The sequence below is a fragment of the Bufo gargarizans genome, chromosome 3 (assembly GCF_014858855.1).
Source record: "Bufo gargarizans isolate SCDJY-AF-19 chromosome 3, ASM1485885v1, whole genome shotgun sequence".
Taxonomy (NCBI): Eukaryota; Metazoa; Chordata; class Amphibia; order Anura; family Bufonidae; genus Bufo; species Bufo gargarizans.
In genome coordinates this window covers 480,371,504-480,385,056 of record NC_058082.1, presented here as the reverse complement: position 1 = coordinate 480,385,056, position 13,553 = coordinate 480,371,504, and the positions used below count along the sequence as shown (strand labels likewise).

At 43.9% G+C, this 13,553-nt stretch overlaps 1 protein-coding gene across 1 annotated transcript in view; it reads right to left on the bottom strand.

Annotated features, from left to right (window-relative positions):
* The window catches only part of SUPT6H (SPT6 homolog, histone chaperone and transcription elongation factor), a 47,763-nt gene that overhangs the window by 18,844 nt on the left and 15,366 nt on the right, over nt 1-13,553 (bottom strand). The window contains exons 9-22 of the mRNA XM_044283796.1: nt 11,611-11,727; nt 11,399-11,488; nt 10,400-10,542; nt 10,157-10,305; nt 9,389-9,487; nt 8,638-8,767; nt 7,462-7,612; nt 7,144-7,298; nt 6,159-6,354; nt 4,423-4,562; nt 3,589-3,706; nt 3,438-3,514; nt 2,171-2,306; nt 1,818-1,955 (exon numbers count right to left, since the gene is read on the bottom strand). Of these exons, the coding sequence (XP_044139731.1) occupies nt 1,818-1,955; nt 2,171-2,306; nt 3,438-3,514; nt 3,589-3,706; nt 4,423-4,562; nt 6,159-6,354; nt 7,144-7,298; nt 7,462-7,612; nt 8,638-8,767; nt 9,389-9,487; nt 10,157-10,305; nt 10,400-10,542; nt 11,399-11,488; nt 11,611-11,727 (1,839 nt within the window). The remainder of the gene's footprint in view (nt 1-1,817; nt 1,956-2,170; nt 2,307-3,437; nt 3,515-3,588; nt 3,707-4,422; nt 4,563-6,158; nt 6,355-7,143; nt 7,299-7,461; nt 7,613-8,637; nt 8,768-9,388; nt 9,488-10,156; nt 10,306-10,399; nt 10,543-11,398; nt 11,489-11,610; nt 11,728-13,553) is intronic.

Genomic DNA, 13,553 nt, shown 5'->3' with positions numbered 1-13,553 from the left:
GGTCATGCACCAGGCAAGCCTGCATCCCGAGAGAGTGCAGTATTTCGCCTAGGAAGGGGTTGTCTGCACATGGCAGTTACCATAGCTGGAGGGCGCATGCACTTGGCCAGCGCTGCATCCCGGAGAGGGCTAAAGAAGGGAAGCATGCACCAGCCGGGGAGTGCGACACCATGCCGCTCATGGAAGCAGCACGCATACAGGCGGCGCTACTGAGATAAGGCTGCAGCGTCCTGCGCAGCGCACAAGAAATCCATTAGCTTAACCATGTTATGCATTCCCAAATAAAAAATAGCCTCACTGAGGCAGAAAGAAGTGCCACCATACAGGTGCCCAGCATAGAAGTAGAAAGGGGGGGGGGCGCGCCAGCCATATAGGCCCATCAGCCGAGCAAAACAAACAGAAGCACGGGGGCCGGTACCCGAAGGGTTAACAGCCACCAACCTGGAAGGGAGGAGGAGGCGGCGGCGCCGCGATCCCCTGGGGGCGGGGAACATCCAGGCGGGAAGAATTCGCGCCCGGAGAAGTTCCCGCCCCCTCCAACAGAGGCCGGAAGTTTGCGGCCTAGCAGGCCGTGAAGCCGGGGCCTAAATTTTCTGCGGCACCCGGCTGACCGGGGCCGCACAGGAAACCGGAGCGGACTGCCTGGACAAACCGGCCGCGGAAGCCCACCCCGCGGACCGGAAGTCAGGGGCCCGGGTGGAGCGCCGGAATGCGGCCCAGTAGGCAGAAGCCTGGACCAAAATTTACGGCGCCCGGCCGGCCGGAAGTTGCCGACGGCCGGCCGGAATCGTTGGAGCATCGTGCTCAAGCCAATGCCGGCCGCGGGAGTCTACCCCGCAGGCCGGAACAGTCGGGGGCCGGAAGGAAGTGCGGCCCAGCTCGGAGGTGCGGCCCAGCAGGCCGGTTAGAAGCGCCGGAGGTGCGGTCGCCCAAGCAGCACTGCCGTCAGGAAAAGGCCCCCGGTCCAGAGCAGCGCATCGGTGAGGGGATGGGGGGACCCTGAGACTGGGTGCCCGTGAGGATGTGAGCACAGCGTTCCAGGAGGGACGCTGATATGTGAAGGGAGGCGATGTGGCTGCCTATTCGCAGCATTCTGCTGCTAAAATGTCCCATGAGGGCCAGAAGGGAGGGGAGGGAGCAGGGAGTGGAATGTCGCCCCGCAGCACCCCAGGGGCCAGCCTAGGTCCAGCAGTGACCGAAGGGTCCAAGTATGGGGGGTCAAGCACGCAGGAGACCAGGGTGGGGGGTGGGGGACGTAGGGCTGGAGAAGCCACTCTCTCACCATAGTCGTCTTCACCCTCGGTCCATTCCAGCAGGGTCGCCCCTTCAGCTACTGGCACCGTAGTGGCAGGACGCTGGGAGAGGGACTTGGCGTGCGGGCGACCCTTGCGCTGGCGGGATGTAGGGGAGCTGGGCTGCCCTGATCCACCTTGTCTTCTGTGGGGGAGGCAGCAGTGCGGGTGACCGGCACTGGCGCAGCTCAACCCCGGGAGAAACAGAGAGGTCTAGTGCGACTCTGTTGTCCCTGATGATCTGGAACAAAAAGAAAAGAAAAAGTAAAAATCAAAATTTAAACAAGGAGAAAACAGCCCTGCAGTAGCAGGGAGTGTCTTGCCTCCTTGGACACTAAGCAAAAACTGGCAGTCTCTCTCTCCAGGCTGAGGGTATAGCTGATGGAGGAGGGGCTTAACAGTTTTCACTTAGTGTCACGCCTCCTAGGGAGATGAGCTATACCCAAGGTCTTCTGTGTCCCCCAAGGAAATTGGGCGAGAAATGGGCTTTATATGACTAGGCAGCGCAAAAACACTGACACTTACTTGTAATGGATGCAATTTCAGGCACAAAATATCTTCATCAGTGCTGCAGACTTGAGAAAACTCAATCAACGCGTCTTGAATGCGTCGAGCTATGGAAACTGCCTGGCGTAAAATTGGAGGATAATCACGGAAGTCACACTGTAAAGAAAATAAAATAAAATGATATGTAGGATACCAGCATATCAGCTAAGAGATTCAGTGGTTAAAATAGGAAGTGGCAAATAATGCCCACATTAAAAATAGCAAATATGATTAACACATTTACTACACAGAAATCGACAATTCTTAAGAAATAAAAACTTAATATTTTTATTAAACCACAATCTCTACACAGTAGAGTTACAATATCTTACTTCAGATTTTTTGCTGTTCATATACAGCACTGCCAACTCATTGTCCACCATTTCCACTCCAATAGAGGACATCTGCTGGGCTTGCTCAAGCTCATGAACAATGCGTTTAACATCATCAACCATCATTTGCGCATCTCTGAAATAAGGAAAAACACCAGAATATAAAGAAACAATGTACAGATTTTTCAAAGCTCAGTGATGGAGACTAGCAACAGAGTTTTAAAAAGGGTTTTACCCACAACCAACACTTATATGAAAAAACCTGCCTGAAAGCTGGGACTGGTAGTACCTGGTCTTCCCGACCCACTTGAAGAGAATGGAGGTCGAGTATGCTCAGTGCCACTCCATTCAAAACCTATGGGACTGCCAGCTCGTGCTACACTCTGCTATCTTCGGCAGCCCCACAGATTTTGAGTGGAGTGGCAACGTACATGCCAAGTATTGCACAATTCAAGGAGGTAAAGAGGACCTGTCACCACAATTCAACGCAATCTACAGGCAGCATGTTATCGAGTCGGAGCTGAGCAGATTGATATATAGTTCTGTGTGAAAGAGACTCAGTAAAATTTATATTTTATACATAGCTCTGCTTTTCTCAAATTAAGATTACCCCCTCATGAACAGCTAACAGTGACTGACAGCCATCTCTGTATACACACTGACACAATCACTGATCACATCTCCCCCATGTACTGAGAGCTGTTCACAGCGTGGTCTTAAAGGAAATGTGTCATCAGAAAATGACCTATTGCTTAAATCTATATTTAACATTTTTAAAGAATTTTTGATGGTTATTTATTATTTTCCATGTCACTATCTATATTGAAACAAAAATCATAAAATCCTGAAGTTTTTGCATTGGATCTAATAATAGGCGCCACTTCTTGGTCTGTAACTGCAGTTACCTGCTTATCTATACACAGGAATGATATAATTACAGGCAGGATCCACCATTCACAATAGGCGATTGTCACAGTTTATCTATTCTTTCGTTGAATGACCTCTGCACAGGTCACAGAGCATGCCTAGAAAACTCTCCCATAGAAGTCAATGACCAGTGTCTACGGCCCATGGGGCTGCCGAAAAGCAATTTTCTTAATGCTTTCCAAAAGCTGTTAAGAACAGCTCAGGCAAGATGGCCGCCACTATAATATTGTTTATTTAGATTACGCATCTCACAATAGGGGAAAAGAGGAAAACACAAGATATGGACCATATCCACTTAAAAAGGATATGTATTACAAAAGTAGCTAATTAGAGAACATACCTATTTTCACCAGCTATGGCAACCACATGAGGTTTCTTGCTTAGCAAAAACTTTTTAAGCGTCTCCATGTCTTGAGTCTATGAGAAGTAACGGTAAACGTCAGTGTTTCACTTTAGTTAAAGGGCATGATGAATATGACATTAGGACTGACCTTCCTCTCTCTTTCTTCTTCCCTCCATGCGTTCTTTCTTTTGGTAAAGTACGGCAGGCGCAAGAAGTCTGTCACTTCACCCTCTCCATTAATCAGGGAGCAAAACACAGGGTGATCTCTATAAAGGAAAAAATTGCACCAATATTTGGTACATCATAGAACCATAGCTCTAGCTGCAACAAATCTACATAAAAGATTCAGAATTACCAGTATAATGTTTGTATGCTCTCAGTCTCATGGGCAACATGCATTAATGCTGGTCTCTACTCATGACACATTTGTCCGGTAGAGGATACTTTAAATTTTCTTTAAAGGGGTTGTCCTACGAAAAATATTCTACAGTTTTCAAACCAGCACCTGGATCTGAATTCTTTTGTAATTGTATGTAATTAAAAATTCAGAATAGCCACTGAGCTATTCAATAAAATATATCTGTATAGCTCCTCCTGCTGTTTGTTTTTTCTTATTTCTTTGTCCTGCTCACTGAGAAGGCCGCAAATGCTCAGTTTCATCCTTCAACTGCCTCCTGAGCTGTGATAGGGAGAGCTGAGACACGCCCCCTGAGCTGTGATAGGGAGAGCTGAGACACGCCCCCTGAGCTGCAGCTGAAAAGACACTCCCCTTGAGCTGCCAGCTTGATAGAAATCTAGCAGAAAATGAATGTGGAGATCTCTATATCCATCTGAGGTACAGGGGAACAGGGCTGGTTTTAGCTTTATTAGAAAGAGATTGTCATGTACTATATGATCTCGGATTTTAATTTTTTACATTAGTCATGGGAGAACCCCTTTAAGCAGAATCACCGAAGAAGCATCAGTCTTAACACACACCCACCTAGCAGAAGAGAAGGCCATGCCTAATACACGAATTCCTTTGCCTTGGTTCTCCTCCATGAAGTCATCATCTTCTTCAACTTGTTGGTCGGGACGGTATGGCGCCACCTTCAGCCAGTTGTACAGCTTACGGCTACAAGACTTTAAAGATAAATTCAGTCTTAGAGCATGTTTCCACAGGAAAAATCCACCATAGAATCCCATAGTTTTCCCATTTTGAATGTGGCAAATCCACCAAAGCTTTTACCTCATTCAATAGAACTAATCCTCACATGGATCAGCCTTCATATCCCTCACATACAAGTTATGACATTTTACAACCCAAGATAAGGCATGATACATACACATGCATAAAAACTATTTAACTCAGAAACTTTCACATGGCTTATCTGTAAACTAATTAAAGAGGACCCTTCATGGGATTGTGTGTTACAAACTGGTATGCTTACCAGACAGGGTGGCCCCTACAGATGCATACACTTTTTTTTTCTAAAATACCCCTCCGTTCCGCAGCTGTGTCCCCCACTGTATTTGGCACCCGATATGTTAATTTAGAGTAGACCATCGGTACAGGGAGGAGACATCTGGCTGTGAGCTGTCCAATGGCAGCAGAGCCCATCACAGCCAGGGAGAAGGTGAGCGTTTTTACTCCCTGGCTGTGACGCGCTTGTGGTTGCTACTATGAATTTATTACTCCACCTCTCTGTTCTTTCCTGAGTATATCCATGTTTCTTTAGAGATTTTTTCATTTCTGACCTGAAGAGACCCAAGAGTCTCGAAAGCCTTCCTCATAACATCACTTATTTTAGTTAGCCACTAAAAGGTATCAAACTACAATATTTTGCATTGTTTCTCTTTTTGAGAGCTTCAAGACTTCTTACTACTAAAAACTATTGCAGACACAAAGCGGCACATTTCGTGAACACTGCTATATCATATGGAGTTTGCAGTAAGATGCATCAAATTGATTAAAGGGCATCTATCAGCAGATTTGTACCTACGACACTGGCTGACCTGTTACATGTGCACTTGGCAGCTGAAGACATCTGTGTTGGTCCTATGTGCCTGCATTGCTTAGAAAAATGATGTTTTAATATATGCAAATGAGCCTGAGAGAAACGGGGGCGTTACCTTTACTGCTAGAGACTCCGCAACTGCCGCTCCATCTCCACTTTGATTGACAAGGCCAGGCAGTGAAAGTCATCACACCTGGCCCTGTCAAAGTGCTGAGGGCGCAACAGCTGCAGAGAAAGCGGAGTCTCTAGGTGTAAGGGCAACGCCTCTCTTGCTCCTAGAGGCTCATTTGTATATATTACAACAATGTGGGCACATATGAACATGGGACCAACACAGATGCCTTCAGTTGCCAAATGCACATGCATAAGGTCAACTTCATAGGTACAAATCTGCTGACAGATGCCCTTTAAAGTACACAATAAATCTGTCACATTGTGTGCTGTCCGTGCGGCAGGAAATAAAATCTACAGCAACCATGGGCTGTTGCAGATTTCATGGTAAATATGATGGACAGAGGATGCACCCCTTTCCACTAAGCCCCGGCAACTTATTAAACAGTGTCGGAATATGCAAAAGTGTCACTTGCGTAAAAATTTGACTTTTATGCACAAGAAAATGGACATGCAGCTTTAGTAAGCGTGTCTTAAAGTGTCAGTTTTGCCCATTTCGACCAGATTCCAGCTTTTATTTTTCCAGTGCATTTTAGAAAATAGGTCTCACCTTTACTACAAACTCTTTAGCCTCCAGTATCAGTTTGCTCTTTAACTCTTTGCCCATTTGGGGGTAAAGAAATTGTTTTAGGGAACGTTCGATTGCCAGAGTTCTCTGCCTGTTCCATTCTTGTACTTGGTGACTGAACTCATCTCTGTAATAGAACTGCTTAATCTCTTCAAAGTAGGTCTGCTCATTGCCGAAACTGCAAAAAAGAAAAAAGAAAAAAATGCACTATTACGGCAAAATGCTAAATGGAGAATATTATGTGCTGTATTCAACTACAGGTGGCCATACACAACAGATTATCGTAACCAAGGGGAGCCAAGTTGCGATATCCATCCCCCCCCCCCAAAGCGATGCAATGTACCTCCCTACATGAACTTTAATTGGGTTATCCAGGGAAATAACAACCCATCCTCAGATCATCAATATCAGATTGGCGGGGTCCGAGTCCCGGCACCCGCCGGGGGATCAGCTGTTATTTATGTGTACTTATTTTAAATGATGTTATATTTTGAATTGGCCCATTTGGAATTCTCCTTATAGTAGGGAGTGGACATAATTAGGCCCAATTTGGGGTGCGCACTTGGAAGTGGAGTGTTTTATATAGCATTCCATTGTGATGATCAGGTTTTAAATTTGTGACTGACATTTCTTGTTGTAATAACGATTGCTCTTATTATTTCGGTGTGCCTGGTCCTTTATATGTGCTGTCTTTGTGATTTTACCATTAAATTCCTTTGTCCTCAAGGACAGCATGTCACTGGTAGACGCTTCCCACTGACAGCATGTGCAAGCTCAACCGAGCCAAGAGTGTGTAAAGTGGCAGAAGGGCGGAGAGCTATGTGCCGAGTGAGCATTCAGCTATCTAAGGTGTTTGGCCGACTTAAAGCAAAATGTGTAAAACACAATGTGATTCACGTGTGCTCATAATGGTTATCCAACTCAGTTATATAAAGTTTCACAGTAGAAGTGAATTACCACTACTTACCCTTCAACATCCTTCATATCAATAGACATCTCAATCGTAATCAGTCCTTCTTCTTCCGCAATGCACATCTTAAGAAACTGGTCATCTCTAAGCTCTTTAACAAGTTTGTTCTTCAGGTATTTGAATGGATATGCAAAATGGGCTTCATCAATTTCCTGAATGTGCATAAATGTATGATTAGAATACACTAGCTTACATCATATTTCTTGCAATCTAAAAAGCAGACATTACTAAATTAGTGCTAAGACTTTTGGACAGATTCTATGTGCTAAAAATATATTCTACTTTTCATTTTATTTAAATATAACAAATTATTACCTTCCTGCCCTTCTTGGTTGGAACAAGGTTTATCTTCCCTCTTTCCTGGAAGGTTTGCCTAAGAACCTGCCTGACCAATGGTTCCCTCGCAATCTGCAGAGCAACCATATACCGAGCACCTTCAAGCACGGCCTCTGGAGTGGTGAATTGACTATTGAATATAAAAAAAAATAAAACATTTCAAGAACATAAAAATGAAGAAAAAAAAGCTTTAAAATTCTGCCTTTTGATAAAATGGTTATTGTCAAGGGCTCCCAATAATCATCATCCTGAAATGCAGATAGCTTAAAAGGGGAATCTGTCAGCAGATTTGTACCTATGACACTGGCTGAGCTGTTACATGTGCACTTGGCTGCTGAAGGCATCAGAGTTGGTCCCATGTTCATATGTGCCCGCATTGCTGAGAAAAAGAATATACGATGTTTTAATTTATGCAAATTCGATTCTAGGAGCAACGGGGGCATTGCCGTTACTCCTAGAGGCTCAGCTCTCTGCAACCTTTCCACGTTGATTGACAAGGACAGGCAGCTAAATCATCATCGCACCTGGATCTGTCAAAGTGCAGAGGGCGCGGCAGTCGCAGAGAGCTGAGCCTCTAGGTGTAACAGAAGCTCATTTGCACATATTAAAACATCATTTTTCTCAGTAACGCAGGCACATATGAACATAGGACCAACACGGATGTCTTCAGCGGCCAAGCGCACATGCAATAGGTCAGTCAAGTTCATAGGTACAAATCTGCTGACAGACATCCTTCAACTTATCCTACTTTAGGATTGAGATCCAAGAATACAGTACACTTAAAAGGAACGACAATTCTGGACTATTATCTACAGTACCTGAGCAGTACTGCACATAAGGAGATCAAGTCATTTTTCATTTTCCTACTGCCCCTGTTCAAATGCTGTCAGTGCTCAAAGCTGTGCTTTAATACAAAGTCCAGACTACTGTGCTTCCATTATGGGGAGGACTAACGTGCAACTGCACAACAGTCATGACAATGCATTTCAGTACAGCTTTAAAAGCGGACTGCGGGGGGGAATAGCGTGCGTCTGGGGCAGTGAACTCCTTTTATGCAGATAATAGTCCAGGATTGTGGTGAGCGATTTTCTTTAAACACAGCATTAAGTACAAAATATGATTTTCAGTGAATATATATGTAAACCACAAACTTACCTGCACACATAATCTTTAGCAAGTTCTAAAGGTTCGGCTGGAAATTGTTCTGTCTCATGACGCTGATAACTGTCTCTCAAGTTCTCACCAAACTGCTCTGGTGTCAATCCAAACTTCTTTGCCAAACCATCTATATATAAAAATTACATTTAGTTTTTACATTTTGTAGATTTACAAAGCTTCATTACAAAAGTGTACAAAAGTGACAGAAAGCACATATCTGAAGCAGTTTCAGTATGAATTTTGAACTACTGTATTTTTTAGTCACACTTCCCCCCCCCCCCCCCCCCCCCACAAATTGGGAGAAGAGTGGCAGTGTGTCTTATAGTCAGAATGCTAATGACCACTTTCCATTGTCATCCACTATGACCTGATGGAGGGACCCAGAAGAAGCAGTGGAGCGGTGTCTCCTGGATATGTAACGTCTGATAAGGGTACGATCTGAGGTTAAGTGGGGCTGGGGGTGGAATCTGTGGCTGATTGGGGCTGGGGGGGGAGGCTGATATGGGGGTCGGATGAAGAATGGGGAACTGCTTTGAAATCTGATGGAAAAAATTTTTCTCTTCTTTTCCTCCTCCAAATCCTAGGTGAGTTTTACAGTCCAGTGTGTCTTATAGTCCGAAAATACGGTACATTCTGCAAAGAACTCTTAAAGAAAAAGTAATTGATTTGACTTTAACAAGTGAAAAGGTCTGTGCAACCAATGATAACTTATTCAGCAGTCAAATATGTTGTCCCTGAAACTACTTACCCAAACCAGCACATTGACAGATAGAATACATATCCCTACGTGAAGCCTGCTTTAACTCTGGACCTTTATGCTCCTCATCTTGTTCAGCAGCCTCTGCTCCTATAACGTAATGCAAAGAAAACAATTGAGGGCAGGCACAGATACAGGACATTCTGCAGTTTGCACCTAAGCTGAAAGGTTTCAGGTCCGGAGCTGTAGAGGATACCCTGGGGAAAGAGGGGTAATAGTGATGGCTGCCATTTTGGAAGCTCTGAGTTTAGCATTCTTTTAATAGGCACCCATGGGCAGCAGGGAGCTTCTACATGAGTACTGCAGTAAGCAATGAGCAGTTTTAGTGTTTCATGTACCAATACACAAGTTACTAGCATTTCAGAAATTGACAAAGTGAACAATCCCTTTAAGCGTTATAGAATACATAAAATTGACCAATATCTTATTCTATAAAGATGACAGATTTGTTACAGACAGCCCCACTCTTTGAATAAGTAAATTTGTCTGTACATAATGCAGCCATGTCATGGTAAAGATCACATTTCAAACTGTGCGACAAAACCTACAAATAATTTTAAGTCCATCTAATTGTATACTAAAATTATGGCTATTTGTGGTAAACCGTGAGCAGATTTTGCCACGCTTCAGACTCATCATCTATGAACATCCTAAAAGAATAAATTGCAGAACAATGTATCCTCCCAATTGTGCAACATGTCCTAATAAATGGAAATAATAGTGCTCTGTACATTTTCTTCTATATTAGAAATTGCAAACCTTCCTCTTCACCCTCCTCAGGGATGCGCTTCAGTTTCTTCTGGCTGGACTTGGCTGCATTCTGCATTTTCGGAATATCCCTTCCATAGTACAGCAAAAAGTGATTATAAACATCCCTCAGTTCATCCATTGACCGGACGTCTTTCAGTCTGCGTAAGTAAAGCAAGTTATTTAAGTTTACTTCACAAATAAATATTTGAAGTTGCTTAAACACATTGAATAATTAAAAAATAAATAAATTACCTCTCCATGTCCGTGGTATCCAAAGGTCTTACTTCATCTGCAAGTGGCTTGTCAGGATCAGCTGAGATCTGCTCATACTGATAGGCCTGCATCTTCTGAAACAGGCGCATCAGATTTTGCTTCCTCATCCTGAGTTGGGTCCACTGTGGAGCAATGAAAAAAAAAATGTTTATAATAAATCAAAATTTTCTTTAATCAGGACAACAAAAAAAAAAAAAAAAAAAAGGTTAAACAAATTAATAAAAACTAGAAATGTATGAGCTACAGGATGTTAACAGGGGTCTTTGCATAACCGGACACTGTACAATTATTGCTGCCGCTGTCACGCTGGGGGAAGGCAACACCCAACTGTCAATTAATTAATATTTATAGCAGGAATAACATTGGAATTATACAAAGAAATACGAGAACAGGCATTCCACAGGGGTCCCGTATAGCCCCATTTGAATGGGATGACTGTCATGTATAGTGCTGCACCATTTAACTCTATGGGACTACCAGAGATAGTCAAGTACCATAGTGTTACCTTTGGTAGTCCCACAGAGTTGAATGGAGCAGCAATAGAGATGCGGGACCACTGCTTCATTCAAATATGAGAACACAGAACCCCCTGCTCTCTCTGCATTGCCGTGCTCTCTACACTTTGACAGAACCAGGCAGTTTAAACGTCATCACTCCAGGCCCTTTAAAAGGCACTAGGACATTAACAAAGTAGAAATCATTCCCTTTAAAAGGGGTTGTTTCCAAGTCTTGAAGATAACTGATGGCTGGGAGTCCGACCACTGAGGCCCCCACGACTTTCCGGCCGTCCCACAAATAATAAATAGTGAGGCCGGAGCGCATGGGTGGCCTGCTGCTCCAACAGGTAGGGAAAACGGGGTCTCCATTCTCAACTATCGGACCCCCAGAGATCAATTATTGTTATCATGTGGGTAAGGGATAACTTCTATATTTGGTACAACCCCTTTAATCTAATTCTTTATAAGAAATTAGATTTACCTTTTCATCCCACTGCCAGACGCGCCATAAGTCATTGATGTTTAGCTCCGGTTCCACATACTCTTTTCTATAAAATGCAATAAAGGGCACCTGGAATACAGAATGATTAAGAACAGGATTCCATTAATCAAGCAGAACAATTGAGATATTTAAGTGCATTTAGGTCAATCAGCTTCAGATTTTCTGATACGTCTGCTCAAATCATCACATACCTCAAAGTGCTGATTTCTCATGAAATTCAAAGCCTCTCGGATTTTCTGTATAGTGCTTGGTCCTTTGCGACCGAAGTTGCTGCCAACTTGACCACGTTCCAAGTAATCACAGCTTTCCTGTTAAGGGAAGGTAGTACATCTGTTACTGTGAGGTTTTCAATTAATTTATGACAGCCTGTGACTATAAATCATTAACATTTAAAGTCATTTAGTTCTATTGCTTGGCTCATTAATTTTGAATGAATAATTTGGTTGTCGTTTGTGTTCATACCACAAGCCCAACACAAATTTATTACGCCTATCTGGTGTTGAATGCATGGGGCTGGATGCTATCAGAGTGGGCTGCAGGAGATAAGTACATTAGAGTGAGTCTGTTATGTACACTGACAATTATCAGAACAAACATTAAAGGGATTTTTGTTGCCTGAACCATGGGGTTGGTATCTAACACTGACCATGGTTCGGTCAGCAAGGATCTCCTGATAAGTACCCTTAAGAGGGGTTCTCCATTTTGGACAATCACTACATTTGACAATAAGGTTATGTCAAAGTGTCTCATCATTAAGCTGTTTATCTGAGGGAAAAGCCTGCAGTGCAATCACGGGAAAGTAAGCATTACACAGTGTCCATTCAAGTTAATGGGTTGTCAGGGTAATGAAGGACAGGTCCATCAGGGCAAGAGATGCTCTTTTTATTTGCTCTACACTCTGGCGGAGTGAGGATCCCTTCCTCTATTCACTGAGCATTCACGAATAGTGTACATAATACCTAAAACGTAGACCACCCTTTTTAAATATGTAAATGATTAAAACCAAAATTAGGAGATTATAGACAAAAATATGTACATGTTTATAAAAGATTATGGAAATACATAAAAAGCACTGAACATGTAAAATTGAGGGTATAAAGGATCTCCTAGGGGCCATGGCGTGTACCAGACGCATCTGGCGGCAGTGCAGTAGTAAATTCCCTCTGGAGTCCACTCATTCCGCCATGACCTCCTTCCTATATCACCCCACGCTTCCCGCTAGTCTCGTCACGTCCACAACGAGACCGTGGTTTCAAAGGGGGGTGTTCCGGTTCGCTGACATTGTGGACCCCTTCACTAGGGTCCTCCTACCGTTCACTACCTTGCAGGCCAAATATTTTTTAAATCAAGATAGCAGGCCAAATATGATCTCCCACCTTCCTCCAACTTTTTCTACATCCAGATTAGGCACTTTGCCCAGTCCATCTTTTCGGTGGTTACGGTTTCCCTTCTGACCTCCTTTGAGCGCATATGCAGGGACGGGGTACATGCGAAAGGTTTAATTTCTGAGATTTACGCTATATTGCTGACTCCCTGACCGGGCCCAAAGGCATTCCTACATGGTGAAGTGGGAGGAGTACTTAGGGAGGGTCTTACCCGACTCGCTCTGACACCTTATATGGAGGAGGGCAGCGAAATCATCTATGTCGGTACTTCATCAGGAGAACCAATATAAGATCTTAATGTGTACTGGTATCACACTCCTGACCTCCTCCATAGAATGAATCCGGTTGTTCCGGGTGATTGTTGGAGATGTGGCTTACATAGGGGTACATTGCCTCACATTTTCTGGGATTGTCCCAAGATAGGCCCTTACTGGTCTGAAGTAGGCGCTCTCCTGACCGACATTTTTGGGACCGAAATCCGACCGGAACCTGTGTCCTTCCTGCTTAATGTGGTCCTCAAACAAGTAAAAAAACACGCACTCAAGCTGCTGCTACTACTGATACTAACAGCAGCTCGTTGTCTAGTTTCCAGATCATGGAAAAGCCCCGACCCACCACGGGTCTCTGACTTGTATGCCAGGGTAATGGTGGTCTGAACAATGGAGTATTCCACTGCTATGTATCAGGACAAAATGGCACTCTTCAACGCCATATGGGACACTTATTAGGCTAATAGGCAACCTTGAGGA